The 19,018-nt window shown below is 48.6% G+C and overlaps 1 protein-coding gene across 1 annotated transcript; it reads left to right on the top strand.

Moving 5' to 3' along the window:
- Positions 1-5,990: 5,990 nt before the first annotated feature.
- Positions 5,991-13,262, top strand: LOC119432716 (pancreatic lipase-related protein 2). Its single transcript, XM_049658366.1, has 4 exons — positions 5,991-6,074; positions 8,187-8,436; positions 9,352-9,558; positions 11,537-13,262. The coding sequence occupies exons 1-4, from the start codon at positions 5,991-5,993 to the stop codon at positions 11,959-11,961; spliced, it is 966 nt and encodes a 321-aa protein (XP_049514323.1). The 3' UTR covers positions 11,962-13,262.
- The last annotated feature ends 5,756 nt before the right edge of the window (positions 13,263-19,018 follow it).

The following is a 19,018-nucleotide window of genomic DNA, read 5'->3' as shown; positions in this document are numbered from 1 at the left end:
AGGCTGCCAGGTACCATAGTGCCTGGCCACCAATTCCGCAGGGCAGCAACAAGACACCGGACCGTTAAAGGTGACCCAGGTTGGCGTGGAATACGCTGACTGAAATGACCGAGTTACCTAAGTGTGCGTCAATGATATTGACTGATGGGCAGTGTAAGTATAAACGTACCCAATGGCACATAAAAAATTAAACGTTGGGCTTTTACGTGCCAAAACCACGATCGGTTTAGGAGGCACCCGGTAGTGGGGCACTCCGGAATAATTCTGACCACCGAGGGTTCTTAAACGGGCACACAACGCACGGTACACGGGCGTTTTTGCATTTCGGCCATATTGAAATGCGGCCACCGCGGCCGGAATTTGATCTCGCGCCTGCCCTCAGACTTAGTAGCGAACCCCAAGGCCACTACACCACCACGGCGGGTAATGGCACATAGCCAGTGACCAAAGTTGGTGTAAAAGAGGTTCACTAATGAGCAGAACATACACATCGACCGAAAATGGCGTAAATGAAGTTCATCGAGGACACCGCATACCATCCCATAAACAGTGCCCCAAGTTGATCCGAAGGATGGTTTTGAACCTCTTCGCTCAGCTCAGCAGCCCGATGTTTTAACCAATAGACCACGGAGTACCGGTCAGCCAAGCTGGCGTGAAAAAGGTTACATTCGGATAAAGAGACAAACCAATAGACACGCAAACATACCGCAAACTGAGTGAAGTTCAGAAGGAATGCTAACTACAACAATTAAAAGGTACAACAGCGAGTGTCCGCGGCCATCGAGTGAGATGAGTTCGTATTTGCGTGTGCCGTAGTGGAGGCCTCCTGAATAATTTTGACCGCCTGGGTTTCGGTAGTGCACGTTAAAGAACCCCACGTGGTCAAAATTGATCCGGAGCCCTCCACTACGGTGTGCCTCATAATCAGAACTGGTTTAGACACGTAAAACCCCAGAAAGAAGAAGAATGTGCGCGCGTGACAACGTGCTTGCTAGTTTAGTTAGTAAGCGAATGTGTACAACAGTTTATGCGGGTAATAAAACGACTAACCTTACTTCGTACAGTTTAGTGTGGGTGAAATCGTTTTATCGGAAATTACAATGGCAGATCGAAAAGCAATGGAAAGATTACGACGCAACATGTCACATCTTCGATGCGCTCACCTGGCTGGCCTGGCTCGTATAGGCAACCGCGCTGCCTTCCACGCTGGACCCGGTGATGACGCACGAAAGGTCAGCATCGCCTTTGCCCGACAGATGCGTGCACGACAGGAGCATGTCGATCTCGTTCCGTTCATTCTCAGCACCGACGAAAAACAAAACAGAAAAGAGATCGCAACCGTATGTGAGAAGCACGGTGAAAGAGATGAGGTCACGAAACCTTTACCTTCTACTGTGTACACCGTAGGATGGCGAGCTTTGCACAGAGCCAGAAACGCTTTTGGGTGTATACTCGCACAGATCCGGTGTGATCGTCCAAGAAGTGATCGCCTCAGATGTTGCTCCCGAACCACCGGCCATACGCGCCTCGATGATAGTTATTCACCTACATTGTCCCATATACAGCAACGCTAGCTAAAACGCGAAGGTACGGGCCTTGGTATTTTCTGGCAAGACATTAATGGGCTGATGGACGGTAAACAATGCACAGGAAATGAAAAGGCAGTGGCTATTCTCCCGGCAGCCAGGAGAATTCCTGCAACACATTTCTGCCGGCGCTCACCTACTATTGGCTCTCGGAAGGTTAGGGTAGGTTATGTGTGGCTATGTTAGGCTATGTTAGGCTATGTTAGGTTATGTAAGGTGAGATTAGTTTACGTTAGGTTATGTTAGATTTGGGCGCACCTGCAGGCCGTTTTTACCCGGAACTTTCTCCCGGCAGTTTGTCATGTGACTTCCGAGCGCCAATAACAGGTGAGTGTCGGGAGAAATTCAAGTACGACTTTTTGGGCTGGTTGGTTAGATGCATCAGAGGTGGTCATAGCGCCAGAATACATGGACAGGAATTCGTTTGATAAATTTTGCCGGCTGCCTGGAGAATAGACTCACCCAAATGAAAAACAGGCAAAAGCAAGCGAAGCACACGAACATAGCCGCAGCTCCCAACAAATGAATCATTCTGGAAAAGGTGACGGCAAATAGTGTCTCATCACAGCGAAAAAGAAAAACGGAGTAATGAAGCTCGAAATTATATGCCATGACATAAACCAGCAAAAAACATGGCAAAACGTCGGAAAACGTAAAGCTGCCTGCAATAGTCCTTGAATGCATTTTCAGAAAGTTTTGAAATTGCCTTTAGGAATAAGGAACGAACAGGTTATGTTTAAACGCACCGACATCAAATTCAGCGACGTGATGCACTGAAGAGGCAACTCTAGCGCATTTGTATAAGGCTTGATACACCATTTCGCGAGCAGGAAAAAGAAAACATTTTACAGCTAAAAGCAGGGGAAGGCACAAGTCGCATAGCTGCTACAAGAAAAGTTCACTGAGCGCAATTACTTCACGTCGAAAGAAACAGCCAGGACTGTTCTCACCTTGTCCGCTGAGAAGGGAACTTGGCCTGGCTGTCCGTCCCACCCGTTGTTCGAGCCAAGAGCTACGGGGCAGTCCTGCATACCACGAGCAGTCGGCATTCTTTCAGTCACTCTGTGGTCCATCTGAAAAATCGGCGTGAATTGCGGCTTGACGAAAGAAGCAAAAGCCATTCGCGAAAGCAGGTGAGCACTCTTAGACGCAACCACATGCATGGCGAAATGGCAGCCAAGGTTAAAGCAAGCCGCGATATCAGTGCAGGGTACATCGTTTGCTATTGCGACGAAGGCAACCGCCCAGTCCAAAGCAATTGCCGAAATCAAACAGTGACAAAGGAATGAAGACAGAGACGCGATAATAGCCTAGCAACTCGCACAACTTGCAGATTTGATAAAGAGGGAAGTAAAGAAACTTGCGCCGCTTGCGATTCTTTAGCGTGCGCGTTAGCTGATCACTTGCACAACGAAAGACATAGGCCTTATTTGTATTTTTCAGTACGCACTTGCTGTACATATACTTGAATATGAACCAACGCCCTTGTTTAATGTAACCGAAGTCGAATGAATTCAAGAAACCGGCTATTCATTCGAGTTGGATGACGGCGGCTGAAGGTCTTTTAATGTGGCACTAATGATGCACAACTTTTGCCGCAAGAGTGAATTAAGTTGCGTGCTATTGTTAACGCCCTTCACGTGGTCATTAATGTTGCTATATCGCGGGAAGTGGAACCCAGCTGGAAGCGATACAACACGGACCGCGCTGCCTGCCGTCTCTGTTTTCTGTGAGATACTGCACTCCGAATATATATGGTACTTGCTGGTTTTGATATCCTGAACAACGGTTCAAGCGCGACCGTGTAAGATTGCACACTGTAAGCGGCAGCGCTTGATCAGTGTGTTCGTTTTTCCCTAGCCAGCTGCTTGCGCGCTCTACACAACAATGAATGGATTTATATACATATTCAGGACTAACCACTAACTACACCAATCTTGCTAAGTGTTAGGTTGGCCGGCAATGAAGTTCAGCCCCTATTCGAGTAAATTTCTCGAAACGCAATTTTTCTTGCGCGTTTTAAGAGACATGCTCGAACCCACCTTGGAGGCACTTGCCGGCTGATTGCTCTTGGTAAAGGTCGTTCTCTGCAAAGTTTCTGCAACGCCGTCTTTGATTACCTATAGTTCACACTGGGACGTTAGGCGTCCGCAAGGAGCAAATTTTCCTGCCGCCACAACACAGAGTCGCTCAGAATTTTCTGTGCCCTAGTCGCGCTTCGGAAGTACAGCGGTGAGCACTGTTAGGGTGAACACGCGAGCGCGTGGCCGACGGCACTATCAGCGCCGCGTAACAGCCATCGTTGGAAACATTGCACATGCGCAGCATGTGCTTTGCGAAACACTCTTTCCACCGCGCGCATCACGTCATCGATACGCTTGTTCGTCGTCTGCTAGCCGCATTTTTTTTTTCGCTGAGCTGATACCTTCTGCATTTCAAGGTCCATCTGGATTGAAGATTGGCGCGTGAATGAAAAAAGTGAGTGTAAGAGGGATAATTATTAAACTTTTTATTCAAGAAAATTGCACTTTTGCAATTCAAGTTAAACAAGACCATGAGAACAAATATAAAAACATGAGCAAATCTAATAGCGAGTCATGTGACCACTTACAGCAACGACTGCAGCTATTCTGGACGGTAACGAGTCGTAAAGTGATCGAACATATTCCCGATCGGCTTTCAGCCTTTCCCACTCGTTGCTGACTTGCGCCCACAACTGGTCCGAAGTCGCGGAATAAAGGGGCTTCCTTGCCAAAGAAGCTTTCAGACGGCCCCACACGTTTTCTATCACATTCAGGTCCGCTCCTTTCGGAGGCCATTCCAGTAGCTGCATGTGCTGCTCCGCCTGGAACTCCTTGACAGCCCGCGCCGTGTGTATCGGTGACCGGTCCTGTTGGAACAGGTAATCACCGTCTGGGAATAAACTGCTCGCATATGGCAACAGCACATTGTTCAAAATGTTGCAGTATTGTTCCGACGATAAGTGTCCACGTATACGTTGCAGGGGCCCTAAACCATATCTTGAAACAGCACCCCACACGTTCACACTCGATCTCCCACTGGCAGAAACACCTTGCACGTTGTCCGGGTCGTTCCTGCGTGGCATTGTGACGTTAAGTAAAACAATTGCTTTTCAAAGCAGGAAGTTTGCCTCACCGTGTGCCTGGTAGTCTCCAAACACGCAATCTTTGGTCTTGTCGCGTCGAAAACGTCGACTCATCCGAAAAGATGACGCGACCCCACTCTTCTGATGTCCATGCTTCGTGCAGCTCAGCGAACTGCCGTCGTGCGTCCTTGTTTGCCGCCGTTAGTAGTGGCTTCTGCGCTGCGACGCGACTGCGAAGGCCCGCAGTACGCAGGCGACGTCGAACAGTGGTGTCCGAAACGTCCAAATCCAAGTCCTCGCGTATTGCTGGGGCTGGCAAGAAAGGGTTACGAACAGCAGCTGCAACTATGAGGGCGTCTTCATCGTCTGTGGTAGCTTTAAGGCGGGGCGCGCGGGGTGCATCCTGAATGCGACCTTCATACTTGTAGGCTTGAATTATCCTGTTCACAGTCTTCAGGGGCCTATTAACTAAAGCGCCAATATACCGCTGGGAATAACCTTTCAGGGAAAGATCGACAATTGAGCGCCGTTCATCATCGGGAACCCTAGCCATAATACGATCTGGCGACAGAATGAACGGCTGCGAAAGATGTTTGGTTGTTTTATATACGGCGTTGCATGCACAACAACTTTGAAGGGAACGAATAGACACGCCCCCATAGATATACAAGTTTTTTTGTCTTGTTCTGTTCAAGCACAGATGTTTAAAGAAATCTTAAAATGCAGGATGCATGGGCTTAGAAAACAAAAATGCGGCTAGCAGACGACGAACAAGTGCATTCATGACGTCATGCGCGCGGTGGAACAATTATTTCGCGGAAGGCGTGATGCGCATGCGCAATGTTTCCAGTGATGACCGTAACGGGGCGCTGACAGTGCCGTCGGCCACGCGCTCGCGTGTTCACCCTAACAGTGCTCACCGCTGTACCTACGATATAGTTCTCGAACTTTCTCGAAGACAACGAGGTTACGCCTGGCAGCGCGATTCTTTCCGTCGGCGTTATCTGAAGAGCGCGCTCGCACCGATAGCGTTTCCGCGCTTATAGTTGACAAAAGAAGTGAAAAAAAAAAGGCACGCTCACGGGCCTCTCTTGCGTGTCAGCCGCAATTTCTTCTCATTCGCGCGGTTACCCGATCTTATCAATCGTGCCAATGTGCCGCTCCATTGTGAGCTCGTGCGCGTCGGTGTTCGTGAGACATGACTGTAATTACTACCTCAGCAAGACCAACGCTTGTTGCCAGTTTGAAGGGACCTGTTCCGCTGGCATGCGCCAACATTGCGCGCATTGCTGGCAGCTATGTACCAGCTTTTCTTTGTCGTGGTCCAATCCGAGATATGGAAACATCGTACGGGCCAGGCTCTTGATTGCAGTCATGCCTGGGTAGGTGTCGTGCGGTTTTCTCAGAATAAGTGCCCGCGCGCATTTGGGCAGAACTACACGATGACCCCAGTAAATTAGTCCTTTACTCATGGTAAGGTCGTGTCCGCGGGTGAAGTACGGCTGCGGCCCCAGTTGGTGTGGCCAACCACGCAGAATCCACGTCTTCATCTGTCGGAGCAGCATGTCCTCGCTGATGCTGTCTGCCAACTTCTGCGCGCAAAGACAGAAAAAAAAATGACCGCCCAAGCACTCCGTACAGATGGTCAACCAGCAAAGCTGAAACGTACGGCCCCGGTGGTTATTGCTGAGTTAATCCCGACGGTTCATTAAAGTATTTCTCAATTATGAGGTTACACACACGTTCGGCTGCGACGGAGAAAACGGTATCACTGACGGTATGCCCGCATTACGCCGTTGTAGCTTGCTTTCGAAGTTTTGAGTTTGCTCGGCGGCGTGTTTAGCAGCATTCGCCCGCCATTGCCGCTTGCGATTCTTCGAAGTTAAATTGCTTAAAAATTAAATCTATCCGTTACGTACGGCAATGAATGGCTCATACCCATTTAAGCAATTGCTCATACCCCCGTAAACGCGGCCTCCCCATTACGACGACAGAATTAAGAGAAGTGAAATTCTACGCTGGAATGATTAGTGACAACGCAGCCAGCTGTGGAAGAAGACGACGACAAACCCGGGAGCAGTGGCCCAAGCACGTGCTCAGCACGAGCACAACCCGAGGGGCGCCAAAGAGCCAGCTGCGGTAGGGAGCCTACTTGCAACGCCGTCGTTGCATGTAGGATCCCTAAGCTGCGGTAGAGCCCCTGCATTTTTTCCAGGGGCTTTAAACTGCGGAAGAAGACGACGAAGCTCGAGTCAATGCTGATGATGATAACTTTTTGTGGACAGGCGAGGCGACGGACAGACGCTTTTTCGTTTCGCCTGGACATTTAAAGCTTCGCTTTAAAATCTATCAAAGCTTGCTTATGTAGCACATGTTCGACGGGATCATCCTCACCAGGGTGCCCTTGCTCCGGCAGCGGCAAACAGTTCAAAGCGTCGGCATTCGCGTTCAATGGTCCTTTCTGGAATTCTATCTCATACTGATACGCTGATAAAAGGAGCGCCCAACGCTGTATCCTGGCTGCCGATATCTGTGGGATTGGTGTTTCGGGATGGAACAGCCCGGTCAACTTCTGATGATTGCTATCAAACAAGATGTATCGCCGAAAAAAATAGTCTGTGAACCTTGTCACACCGAAAGCTAGGGCGAGCGCTTACTTTTCTAGTTGCGAGTAACTGCGCTCCGCCGGTGTCGAAGTTCTAGAGCGAAAGGCTATCGGATAATCTTTGCCCTGATGCCATGGTACAGCACTGCGCCCAAACCGACGGATGACGCATCGCATTCCAGTCGAAGGGGTTTTCGTGGGTCATAGTGGACAAGACGCTTTACGTGCCTAAGGCGCTCTTAAGTTCTTGAAATGCGCTGTGCTGGGACGGCCCCCATTGCCACAGCACCCACTTTGACAGCAAGCCGGTTTGACACCAAAAGACTAGAAGACATAATAAAAGCGTCTCCTGGTCCTTGGATTATCACCGGGGACTTTAACGCCCATCACACCATTTGGGGAAGCTCAAAAGTCAACGCAATCGGACGAAGACTCGCTTCGTTTCCCTCCAATCATGACATCTTGCTGCTCAATGACGCTAGTCCTACGTTTCTACGGGGCACAGTGTACAGCAGCTGCCTGGACTTGACCTTTGTATCACGCCGCTTTGCCACGCGCGTTAAGTGGTTTTTGGACATTGAGACACATGACAGCGATCACATCCCCACCTACCTCAAGATTGACGGCATGTCTAACACTCACCCGCCAAGCACACTACGAAGAATTGATTGGACTGTGTTTAAAAACCACCTGGAGGACGCTTGTCAGAAAGGTCTTTTATCTGGACTGCAGGAAGCTATTAAAGAAGCGGCGCAGACCGCTATGTCCACGCTCATGTGCTCATCGAAGCATTCGATGAGCACATGAGCATTCGATAAACTTGAGCGATAAGCGATGAGCATTCGATAAGCTCATCGAAGCATTCACATCCCCGTGGTGGCGCTCGCAGGAAAACGCGTCCGTGGTTCTGGTTGACTGGAGCAAAGGTTGCGGCTCGGTTCTGGGCTACAGCACGGCGGCGGCCAACACGCGCATCGTGGCCCGGTCGTTGGCGCTGCTGGTCAAGACGCTGGCAGACGCGGGCTCGGTGGGGCCGGAGCGCATCCACTACATCGGGCACAGCCTGGGCGGCCAGACGGGAGGAGTTTTCGGCAAGGACGTCAAGCAGCTCACGGGACGGCTCGTTGGACGCATCACCGGTGAGGCACGGGCGTGTCTGAAAATTGGCTGAAATGGTCGATGAGAACTGCTAAAAATTGCAAGCTTAAACACCGCGTGAGCCAGAGGGTCAAGGTAACAGCCACGAACGCCCTGCTGACGTAAAACGCAGTGGTAGCAACGTCACTCCCCAATGCAAGTGACTTCGGTGAATCATCCGATGCAGAACGCGCAACACCCCTACTAAAAATTCGCCGCGCAGCAAAAAGGAGGCGGTGCTCGTCACCCCCACCCCACCCCGTTTCCGGTATATGGGAGAAGGAGCTTGTGTACGCTACTCGGGAAAAAGGAAGTGAGTGTGTCTGTTGGCAGTTGCGTTCGCCTCTTGGTGGTACGGTAAAAGGGCATTCAATACCCGATTCAATAAACCAACTAGAAAACTTATTTCAGTATAACGATCTCTAGACGGCGTTTCAGAACTTCCACTGTAAACTAAAATTTGCAATCGAACCTGATCAGGGGCCCTTTTAAAGGAACACTAAAGAGAAACACTGAATCAGTTTAGATGAAGGTCCTGGCCTTCGAAACTGTAGAAAAATACTTGCAAGCGTCAGATTAATTTAAATAAATTTCTTCGCTCTTACATCACCTTCGCGGCAACAGGTTGATTATTAACAGAGAAAATGGTCAATCTCATTTTTTGAATATTGCGCCAAAATCTTAGGGCCTGTTCAGAGTGACGTTATGAATTTTAAGGTAAAAATTACCTTTATATCAGTGAGTCGGTCTTGAGCACCGGTGCTGGAAAAGTTTGATCTTGGTTTTCACTTCTTATAATCAACCTGTTAAGCTATTAACGCGTGGTAAATGAAAATTACTTTGAAAGAATGCTTTATCAGTGTAAACCTGTTTTCTTTGGTGTCCCTTCAAAGAGCGCGCTCACGATGCATGCGCAGGCCTGGACCCCGCAGGACCGCTATTCGAGTCGCGCGGCATCCACCTGACAAAAGACGACGCCGCCTTCGTGGATGTGCTGCACACGAGCATCGGCAGCGGGTGGACGGACGTGGTCCAGGGCCGGCTGGGAATGCGTGCCAGTTGCGGTCACGTGGACTTCAACCCGAACGGCGGCAAGGAACAACCGGGCTGCTGGAGATTCAGCTGTGAGTGTCCAAGCTTTCCCGACGGCCGTAGTGAGTCTGTCAATGCGAAATGTTGAGAAGTCCTGAAAAAGTTACGCGCGCTTAGTTGAAGTCGCATCAGCTGCACTAACGAGAGCTCGGTTCCCTAGATTCGTGCGATAACAGACATGAGCTATCCACCGTCATCATCGGCGTCGGCGTGACCTTTAGGATCTGCATATATTTTCGCTAGATGAAGGTCCTGGCCTTCGAAACCGTAGAAAAATACTTGCAAGCGTCAGATTAATTTAACTAATTTTCTCCTGCCATAGAGTCTCTCGTTTTCGTTTACCAGTAGTGTATGACGTCATGACACAGAAGGTGGTCACGTGGGAGCGGGACATGTTTCGATGTTTTCCCCACAGGGGCGTCTGCGTCAGCAGGCGTTTTAGACGACCAGGAGTTAGGAAAAGACGCGCAAAAGATAAGAATAGAGAAGGTAAAATTTGCTACATTAACATGCAGGATGGTCGCAAGCAGGAAAAATGACTGGAATTTCAAACGCAGCTGAATGATGAAGCGATTAACGTGTACGCCTTGAGCGAAACGCATCTACGAGATTTGAAGCAGCCGCCTGTTATTGACAATTTTGTATGAGAAGGGTACAACGAGATGACCGGGTCAAGGAAAGGCGTAGGCGCACTATTTAGGCGAAGTATGAAGTCGCAAGGGGTAAAAGAGACGTGTAAGGAGCATTTATGGATTAGCGGCACATGGCAAGGCAAAAAAGACGTGGCTGGGAGTCGTTTATCTATGGACAGGTAGTGATAGCTGAGAAAAAATAAGTAATTGGTTGATTGCATTAGAAGCGATAATAATGAGTTTAATAAACCGGGCCAGGTGATATTAGTGGGAGATATGAACGCGCGCATGGACGATTTAGACGGATATACTGATTACAACGGTTCTCTAGTGCTGGATCTGTGTGATGAACAGAACCTTATAGTAGTTAACAGGGAGAATAAGTGTCATGGACAGGTAACGTTGCAATGCGGAATTCAAAGCCGTGCTATGAGATTTGTCTTCTCAGATTATTCATACTATTCTAGCGTCACTGATATAAAACATATGGCTAATCTTCCCAGTCTTGTGTCACGCAGAAACATAGCGCGCCTGTCCCTCTACCACAAGTTTTATCATTCGTCTCTTGCTCACTCTATTATCATACCTGCTCAACGCTTTTCGCTCCTCAACTGCAGTCAGTCATTCTGAAGTTGTATGCCAGTAGTTGTACACAGTAGTACCAGTAGTGTATATATAGTAGTGCGCCTGCGCGCACTACTGCGCATCTCAACTCATTTTTCATTCGAACAGCGAACGACTGGAATCATCTGCCCAGGTGCCGACGCTGCGCACCACTCCGATCCCTGCCACTTCAAGTCATTCATCGAAGACCTCGTACAAATGTAACCCACCCCTCAAAGGCCCACATACAAGGGGCATTTGAGGTATCAATAAATTAACAAAATGAGTTTCTCAAATGCAACAAATTTTATTAAAATCGGCCCAGTGGTTATCTCATAAAATCATTCCTGCGTTTTACATGCATTTGAATAGGCGGCAACGGACTTGGGCCCGAGCTGAAGCTTCTTCTTAAGGGTGGCTTTTTTGGCATTGTAGAAGGGCAATTTCCTAATACAGCTCAACTTTTATTTAAGCATGGCTCCAGTTAGATATGTGGAAGGTAGTAGGTGCACATAAGTGTAACACTGCCCCGGATAACGGTGACTATTTCACTGGAGCATAGTTCCACATATTTATGTTGAAAAGTTACAAATTTATCGAATGCCGTTCTATATACTTCGTGATCTTATATGCAACGCTGTTCGATCTGAGTGGAAAAAAAAAACTTTTTTTTTATAACTGGAGCTTAAGTGTAAAGAGGTTAAGAGCGTGCTTATGTGACTCTTTAAGCAGCCTCAAGAGTAGCTTTACAGTTATAGCGTGTTTTTATTTGCAGCCTGCTCGCACTCGAAGGCGACCGAGTTCTACGCCGAGTCGGTGCGCAAGTGCGACTTCCCGACGCGCTCGTGCGAGAACTACAAGGACTTCGTGACCGGAAAGTGCGCACCCAGCTGCGAAGACGGCCGCACTTGCGGGCACATGGGCCACCCGGCCGGAATGCCGCTGGCCGGCGACCACTACACGAAGACCACGAAGCACCAGTGCCCGCCCAGGGACATCTTCAACAACCGACGGGTGCAGGTCGTGTCTCGGAGAATGGACCCGGACGCGATGCTGGTGAACTCGCTGGGACGTTCGGCGAGGATCCTGCTCGAAGAGGCCACGCCCGAAGAACGCCGGGAACTCCTGGACGCGCTCAGAGAGGAGATGGCTGTGCGCACCGGTCAGCGGTCCGCGTATGATGGCCAACCGTTGGAATGACCGCTAGGGCGATCGCTAGGCCTGCTATTAACTTAGGCTTATATGTATGCACTTATGTATATGTATAGTGAAATAAAACGAACACTCGCCAATGGAAAGACATGTATAGCGAAATAAAACTTCACGTTTCGGGTCCGGTACGGGACCCTTGCTCACAATGAAAGCAAACGCGGTGGCTCCTGTTTACGTATGGGATAGATGGCGTAGTGTGCGTGTGTAAATTCCTGGCAGATCCCCATGTGGTCCTGTTTGTCGCATGTTGCGTCGTATGAATGTGCAGCGATTCAAGCATTAGTCTTGCTGGCAGTTTCTTCTTTGTGGCGATAATGGATGCCGATTTCCAGTCTATGCAGTGACCTGTGTTCACGTGGTGTTCTGATAAAGCGTTTAAAGGTGAGTTGCCCTTGGAGACATTGTACTGATGCTGTTTTATGCGTTTTTTTTTTAAAGTTACCCGTCTCGCCGACATATGCTGCATCCTAATTGTATCGTATGGGTATCTCTGCACGATATTTTATACACAACACCGCGGTACCTCGATCGTTCCAAGGGGTCTTTTACGCGCATCATTTGACCACGTAACATGCTTGACAGGACGTGCGCAGCCCAAACGTCGTACTCATTGAAAACTCTTGCGAAGTCTCGCTTACCCCGCGCGCATACGAAATGGCTGCGCGTTTACACTTCTTTGTAACCGCTTGGCGGTTGGGCGCTGACGCACGACGTTCCTGCTCTCTGAGCATTTGAGGCGGGTATCCGTTATGTATTTTCCAATACATGTCTTTCCATTGGCGAGTGTTTGTTTTATTTAACTGTGCTCATTACTCGCCAGACGGGTTTCCGCCGAACTCTGGATTATGTATACGTAGAGGTGCAAGTTGGAATCAGCTAGCGCAAGACGCGTAATTGGAGATCGCAGGGACATAAATGTAGGCTGATGATGGTGATGATTACGCTTTTCACCGTCGTGTACTCCGAATTTGCGAGACGAATCGTTCATTCCATCGCTCTTTCAAATTAAATACCTATGTAAACGCTCAAAAGCTACAGCGAAAACTGGCGTTCTATGTATTCATGTGCACTTTAGGGGGAGAGCAGCATATCATGCGTTTCATCTAGACGTGTTCATTTTGCCCAATTATTTGCTACAAGAGCGCGTTGATTTTAGAAGAGCACCACATAATATAGAGTGCTTCCAGAAATTTTAATACCGCAAACTTTATTTGCGACGTACTTGAAATGTTTTGAACAAACTTGCTCTGTATATTTACTTGGGAATATTTTTCACAATAAATAGAAACGCGAACTTAAACAACTGGTAACTATGCATCAAGACCAATATTGGAGTTACCATGGACTGAGCACGGTTGGTCAGCAGCTCAGTACAGCCATACACAGCCGATGAACGGCGTGAGGGGAAGGGGGTATTATGCAAGCGGCTACCTAGATTGGAGCACTTAAAGCTGGCAAATTTGCTGTGCAAATAAGTTTGCAGTCCACGTGATCTTATAACAACGTTTACGAGGGCTTCGCAAAAAATTTTTAAAAATCACATTCGATAATTAGCCGTATCTTTCAGAGCCGCGTATACTGAATCTATTTTGTTTGGTTGCGTTAGCTCACCCTCGCTCGCCCGTTACCTCTCCCAACCTGCCCTTGAAATCTTTCCCGTTTCCCCTTTCACATCTTTCACGGCGGGAAGCGGCGCCGTTTGCTCGGGCAATTCAGAACGCACGCAGAGCAGGCTCTCCGTTTTGTGTTTTTTCAATGCGTTAACCAACGACTCTTGTTGACCCTCGGAGTACGCAGCGTCTCTTCTTTGACCCGGAAAGCGGATCCTGCTTCATCGATTCCTGCGTTTCGCCAAAAAAAAAAAAAAGTGAGTACAACATAAAAGAGCCTTATTTCTGAGAATTGTTACTCCGAAATGCCCTTTGTCTGGGCATGCCACGTTTGCGCTACGCGCTCGAAGGGTATATGCTGTGAGCTTGCCATGGTGTCAAATTAAACGTTGATACGTGTAATTTCGCAGATAAAATAATGCTTGCTTTTTCCAGACTGTGAATGACTATTTCTCGCATTTTCGTGTTTCTCTCCGTCATCCGGACGCATGCGATATAGTGATACTCGCACAATTTAATAACTAATTATATTGAAGTCATATATGGTCCGTGGAATGCGTTCGGGACAGTTAGTGGCCCTGTCCAAGGACATTAAGGAGATTCGATAGGGGGCGAAATGCGAAAACACCCGTGTTCTTAGATTTAGGTGCACGTTAAGGAATCTCAGGTGGTCCGAATTATTCCGATATCCCCCAATTTGGCGTGCCTCATAATCAGATCGTGGGTTTGGCGCGTAAAACCCCTGAATTTAATTTTTAAACGTTAAGGAGAGTTAAATACTGATGACAGGCATATCACAGCTGGTGTAGTACGCATACCGAAACTTTAGGGCTTCAACTAGTGTCGCCGATATAGAATACGCTGCTTGCTCTTCCAGTGGCCCACCATTCGTGCATTGTTGGCGTTCACGAACGTGAACAGGCAAACTTGCGTAGCCGAAATAATTTGTTTGGCATGCTTATTGTTATTCAATATGCCTGGGTGGTGCGTTAGCGCCGTTCCAAAATATTCCCGCCCGAATCTTAATCTGCATCGTTTTCGCGCTAAGTCGAGCGCTTGCTGTTACGGCAACGTCTTTCGTTTCAACTCGTGTTGTAGTGGTTGCGTGTGACACACCTGTTTTATTCTTTTCATTTGCGTTTGGTGACGGTGATTCGCGGTCAAAAGATCTGATGTCTACGATTGAACAAAAGGTAACAATGGATGCTGGAAGAAGAGCCCCTATTCTCGACAGGCATGGCGGCTGCACGGCCGCCATTATCCGCCATCTAGGCTATCTGATTGGCTGTCGAGAGGTGACGTGGTGTAAAATTTGTGCTGGGAAACGGAAATTTTGCAAAACGCAATTTCGCGTTTTCATCAAGATGACGATACGTGACGTGGAGCTGCAAATTTTATCGACTAATACTTTTTTTTCTGGTCCTTGGCATCTATATTGCGACTTTAGTGCTTTAAAAACTGGACGGTAGTGTCCAGAATCCCGTGCAGTGCATCTGCAATTTCGCAAAAATGTGGTAGCGGTCCAAGGGAGCAACCATGTCAGCTTGCTGATTGGCTGAAGGAATATGTCGTGAGGTGCGTCACAGGAAGAGCTGTTTCGTAAACGTCAATTTGACGTTGCGCGATGTTGCGCTGAGCCGCCATTGCAGATATTTTCCGCCATAATTTGTGGTGCGACGTGCCGCATGAATTATGGTAATGAGCGGCCATATGCAATGGTGGTCGAGAGGCATAAGTATCGCCGCATTTTCCCTGTCATTTGGGATGGATGGATGTAAAACTTTAATGAACGTCCTGAGGTACCCGTCCTGTCATTTGGAGCCATGAAAATATTTGTTCACAACGCGTGCGGCGATTTGCATCGCTCTCAGGACGTGTTGGCATTTTTGTTTTGGACCGTCATTTATATTAAAAAAAGAAGTTTATTTGAAATAATATTGGTTAAACATAGCAAGCTTTCTGCGACTTCTTGCCCCCTTTTCACTGCTGCGTTTGTATCGTAATCAAGATTAATTAATTTTCGAGTCATCAGAGGCTATGACAACGGCGGCTTTTTAATTTATGAAAAGAAATGTATGTACGCAAGGCGGCGCCTTGAAGTTTCCTCTTGCGGTGCGACTAAGCAACGAAGTGAACAAGTGATGGCAGCGCCGGCGCTTGCGTCGCGCAAGCGGATACCTGTGGCGCGCGCAGCGCTATCGATGATATTCGGCCGCTTCTCAGCCAGACGAGTCGGGCTGAGTCACTTGCGTTTCACGAGATAGCGATAACGCGGCCTAGAGCGTGTGCTCATCACCGCTGGTAGGTCGCGTATGTTTTCTCAAGGTAGAAAGCAAGCGCGTGGGTGCCAATATAAGATGACTCATTCTATTTCCCGAGGACACGCATCCCAGCTAAGGAAGCAGACGACAGCTTGTGCCCATGCAGACGACCGAAGCGAGAAGCGATTTTGATGGAATAATCGTACGCTTTGAGCTAGCTGCTTTATTTTTACTGGGGAGGAAAACAGTTTTGCTTTCTCAAGAACTCTAGGTTCAATGCCTACCTTAGTTTCCTAGGCGAAACGTCAAATTTGCGTCACATTACGAAAGCAAATCGGGGCCATCAGCGCCATTTTGTAAGCGTCGCGTCTACGTCACGCCTCGAAGAAAATGGCGGAATGTCCAGACTAGAGCCGAAGATTAGCACTTTTGCCCATGGCCGTCGAGCTGTCTAGCAAGCCGTCGTCTGCGCGAAACGGGACCGCCTCCCGCATCGTCCCATTGCCAGAGTGCCGATAAATTGTCGTAGGCGATCGGTGCGGGGACCGCTCGCTAGCTCAGATGTTCTCGATGGTGATAAGATTCTTCGCAAGTAGAGCCGTCAATTGAAAAGAGCTCGTTGCTATCGCCACGTTCCACAGACACCATCCAGGAGTTTGCGCATATCCGCAGTAGAACCGGATCCCGCGAGCAGCACTTGGCGCGAGAACCCCGAGGCCCGACCACCAGCCTCTCGTCGGCGCCCAGGAAGCCACATACTGGGACGTTGCCGTGGCGTCCGAGACAGCGACGAGCATATCGATGTCGTACTAGGGCACGAACACTCCCCTACATGAAGGCTCCTTGAAGGCCCCTTGAGTGTGCTCTTCTGGTGGTTGCGCTGTAAGCAGTCAGCTGCCGCGCTCCTCGGTACCTGTACCACTAGGCCATATCTGTCACGTGCTCGGAGCTCGCACCGTTGACGGTGTAGCAGGATGGCGGCATAATCTCTGTCACGGAGATGCTCGACAAAGGACGTGTTGACGGCGATCCACGCGGCAGATTGGTGGTCTCGGCTCGTTTGGACCGAGAAGACCACCAGTACACGGTTGTCAGGTTGACCCGGGACTAACTCGAGAACTAGGTCGCCCAGCAGTAAAGTGTCGGGTTCTGCTAGTTTCGAAGAGCGGGACAGCTGTCTGCACACAACAGGTTTGGTAGGAAAGGAGTTTGGGTAGTCCCGGTAGTCAAACGTGGACTTGCACAAGGCATGGTGTCCAGGAATTCCATTGTCACGAGCGCAATCATCGGAGTTCGACAAAGACCTGCGTAATACGTAAGGAAAAAATAGGAAAATTAAGCACGTGTACAGAGCCATCGAAATGTATTACCACTGGGAAGCGTCTCGAACCCTTTCCTACACATTCTATCAAGCGCTGCAGGCGAAATGATGGCAGATAATTACCCCCTTGGTGCGTTTTCCTTCGCAAATGATCACATACATTTTATCTGACTGTTCATTAATGGAAAACGTGTCCTGCATCATACCATAAAAATCGTGTGCATTGCACCCGCAGCTTCGAGTGCACTGTTCGTTTTACTCGCAATAGTTTGTAATGCTACGAAGTGTGGCATATACACTCTCTTGAGCAAAATATGTGACAAAGTATTCATCGATAAAGCTAATTTTCTTTTCCCGAAATTGATGTAGCTTGAAATGAAAGGCTTCAGTCGAAACTTGGCTTTCCAAGTTTTCCAGTGCACTCGTCAATTTCAGTAGGCGGGTCTGAATCACGAATAAGTTTAGCTTTTTTCGGCGAGCGTGTGGCGAGCGTATACTTTTTATCACGGGTGTACGTATGTTGGAAACGATATTTTTGCCAGGATCTAATTCTCGCTTCATGAATACGCTGCGCCGGGCGATAGGAACCGTCAGATATTAGACGCGAGATTGCGAGAGTTATACAAGGCTTCGCGAAGCTGCGTTCTGCGATTACCGAGCTTGAGCATATGAACGTGTCGACGAATTTGCTACTGTTGAAGGCGATAGCGCAAACGTAGCACGCGCGGGATGAAAGGACAGAACAGAGAGATGAGACCGTAGATACGCCGGGCTACTCGGCTCGGTCGCCTTGGCAGAAGCCGAGCATGCGCAGTCCCTCCGAGAATGGACAGAACAGCATCGAGAACTGCCTGCGGAAGCCACGTCTGCAAGCAAGGTGAGCCGAACTGAAATTTTTCTTCCCAAAAGGGTGCAAAATATTCATTTTTGTGGGAGCTCAGTGAAATGCTAGTTGCTTAAAGCCTTGATACGCTGGAGAGAATAAGCAATGCCTTAATTGTTGCGGACGAATCCCGAAGAAGGCTTCGTTTTGTGCGTTTCTTGCCGAGTTCTGGCGCAACATATTGCCGGGCTGCGTAAGCCTGACGTGCATATCTCTCTAGCTAAAGCGCAGAGTCGGTTGCGCAACGCTTTACATTAGACGCTCTGATCGGAAGCAGGGGAAATCAAATAGTAGGCTTGATTAGCTACTTCCAATGTTTGCTCCAAGGCAGTGCAACGCGCGTGCATTAGGCCTCTCTGCCGAAGCAGTGGCAAAGATATTGGTTGAGATTTAGCGAGGGCAGAACTTCTCTATGCGATTCCGTAATTGGGGCCATGCACAACTAGAGCTCCTGTGGCTCTTGATGCCAGCCATTTCTACGCTTCGGTTGTGGGTACCACGATTTGCCGCGAATAATACTGCGTAAAAAGTAGTCAGCTACAAGCACACTATCATAAATGCTGTCGCAACCTTAATGCCGTTATGGCACCGTGGCACTCACGGGAGTGCTTCAAACGTCCATTTGACATCCCCGTGTTCGATTGAACAAATATGTTCAAATGACCGGACAGGGCCTGCCAATACAATGCACAGTTTCGGTCAATGCCAATTTTGAATCCACATAAGGTTTGTTAGCTAATAAAAACACTGGCAAACCAACTTAACTTGTTCGCCAAGAATAACTTCGCATTTACATTTGCCACTGTGAGAATATATTTCAATCTATTTAGCCGCCTACGGTCTTGGTCGTTTCGTTAACTTGGTAGGTACCAAAAATTCTGAACAAACTGTTGTTCACAACGTTCACACTGCTGTAATACAATATATTATGTATGAAGGTGCTTACGTGTCATGTGCTGTTTTTATTTTT

The sequence above is a fragment of the Dermacentor silvarum genome, chromosome 11 (genome assembly GCF_013339745.2).
Source record: "Dermacentor silvarum isolate Dsil-2018 chromosome 11, BIME_Dsil_1.4, whole genome shotgun sequence".
Lineage (NCBI taxonomy): Eukaryota > Metazoa > Arthropoda > Arachnida > Ixodida > Ixodidae > Dermacentor > Dermacentor silvarum.
Note: the sequence above shows the minus strand (reverse complement) of the source record. Positions and strands in the feature narration are given on the sequence as shown.

Coding starts and splice junctions, on each gene's coding strand:
- LOC119432716 (XM_049658366.1), top strand. CDS start 5,991: ATGTACCAGCTTTTCTTTGTCGTGGTCCAATCCGAGATATGGAAACAT. Junction 6,075..8,186: donor TTGATTGCAGTCATGCCTGG/GTAGGTGTCGTG, acceptor TGGCGCTCGCAG/GAAAACGCGTCCGTGGTTCT. Junction 9,559..11,536: donor GGGCTGCTGGAGATTCAGCT/GTGAGTGTCCAA, acceptor TTTTATTTGCAG/CCTGCTCGCACTCGAAGGCG.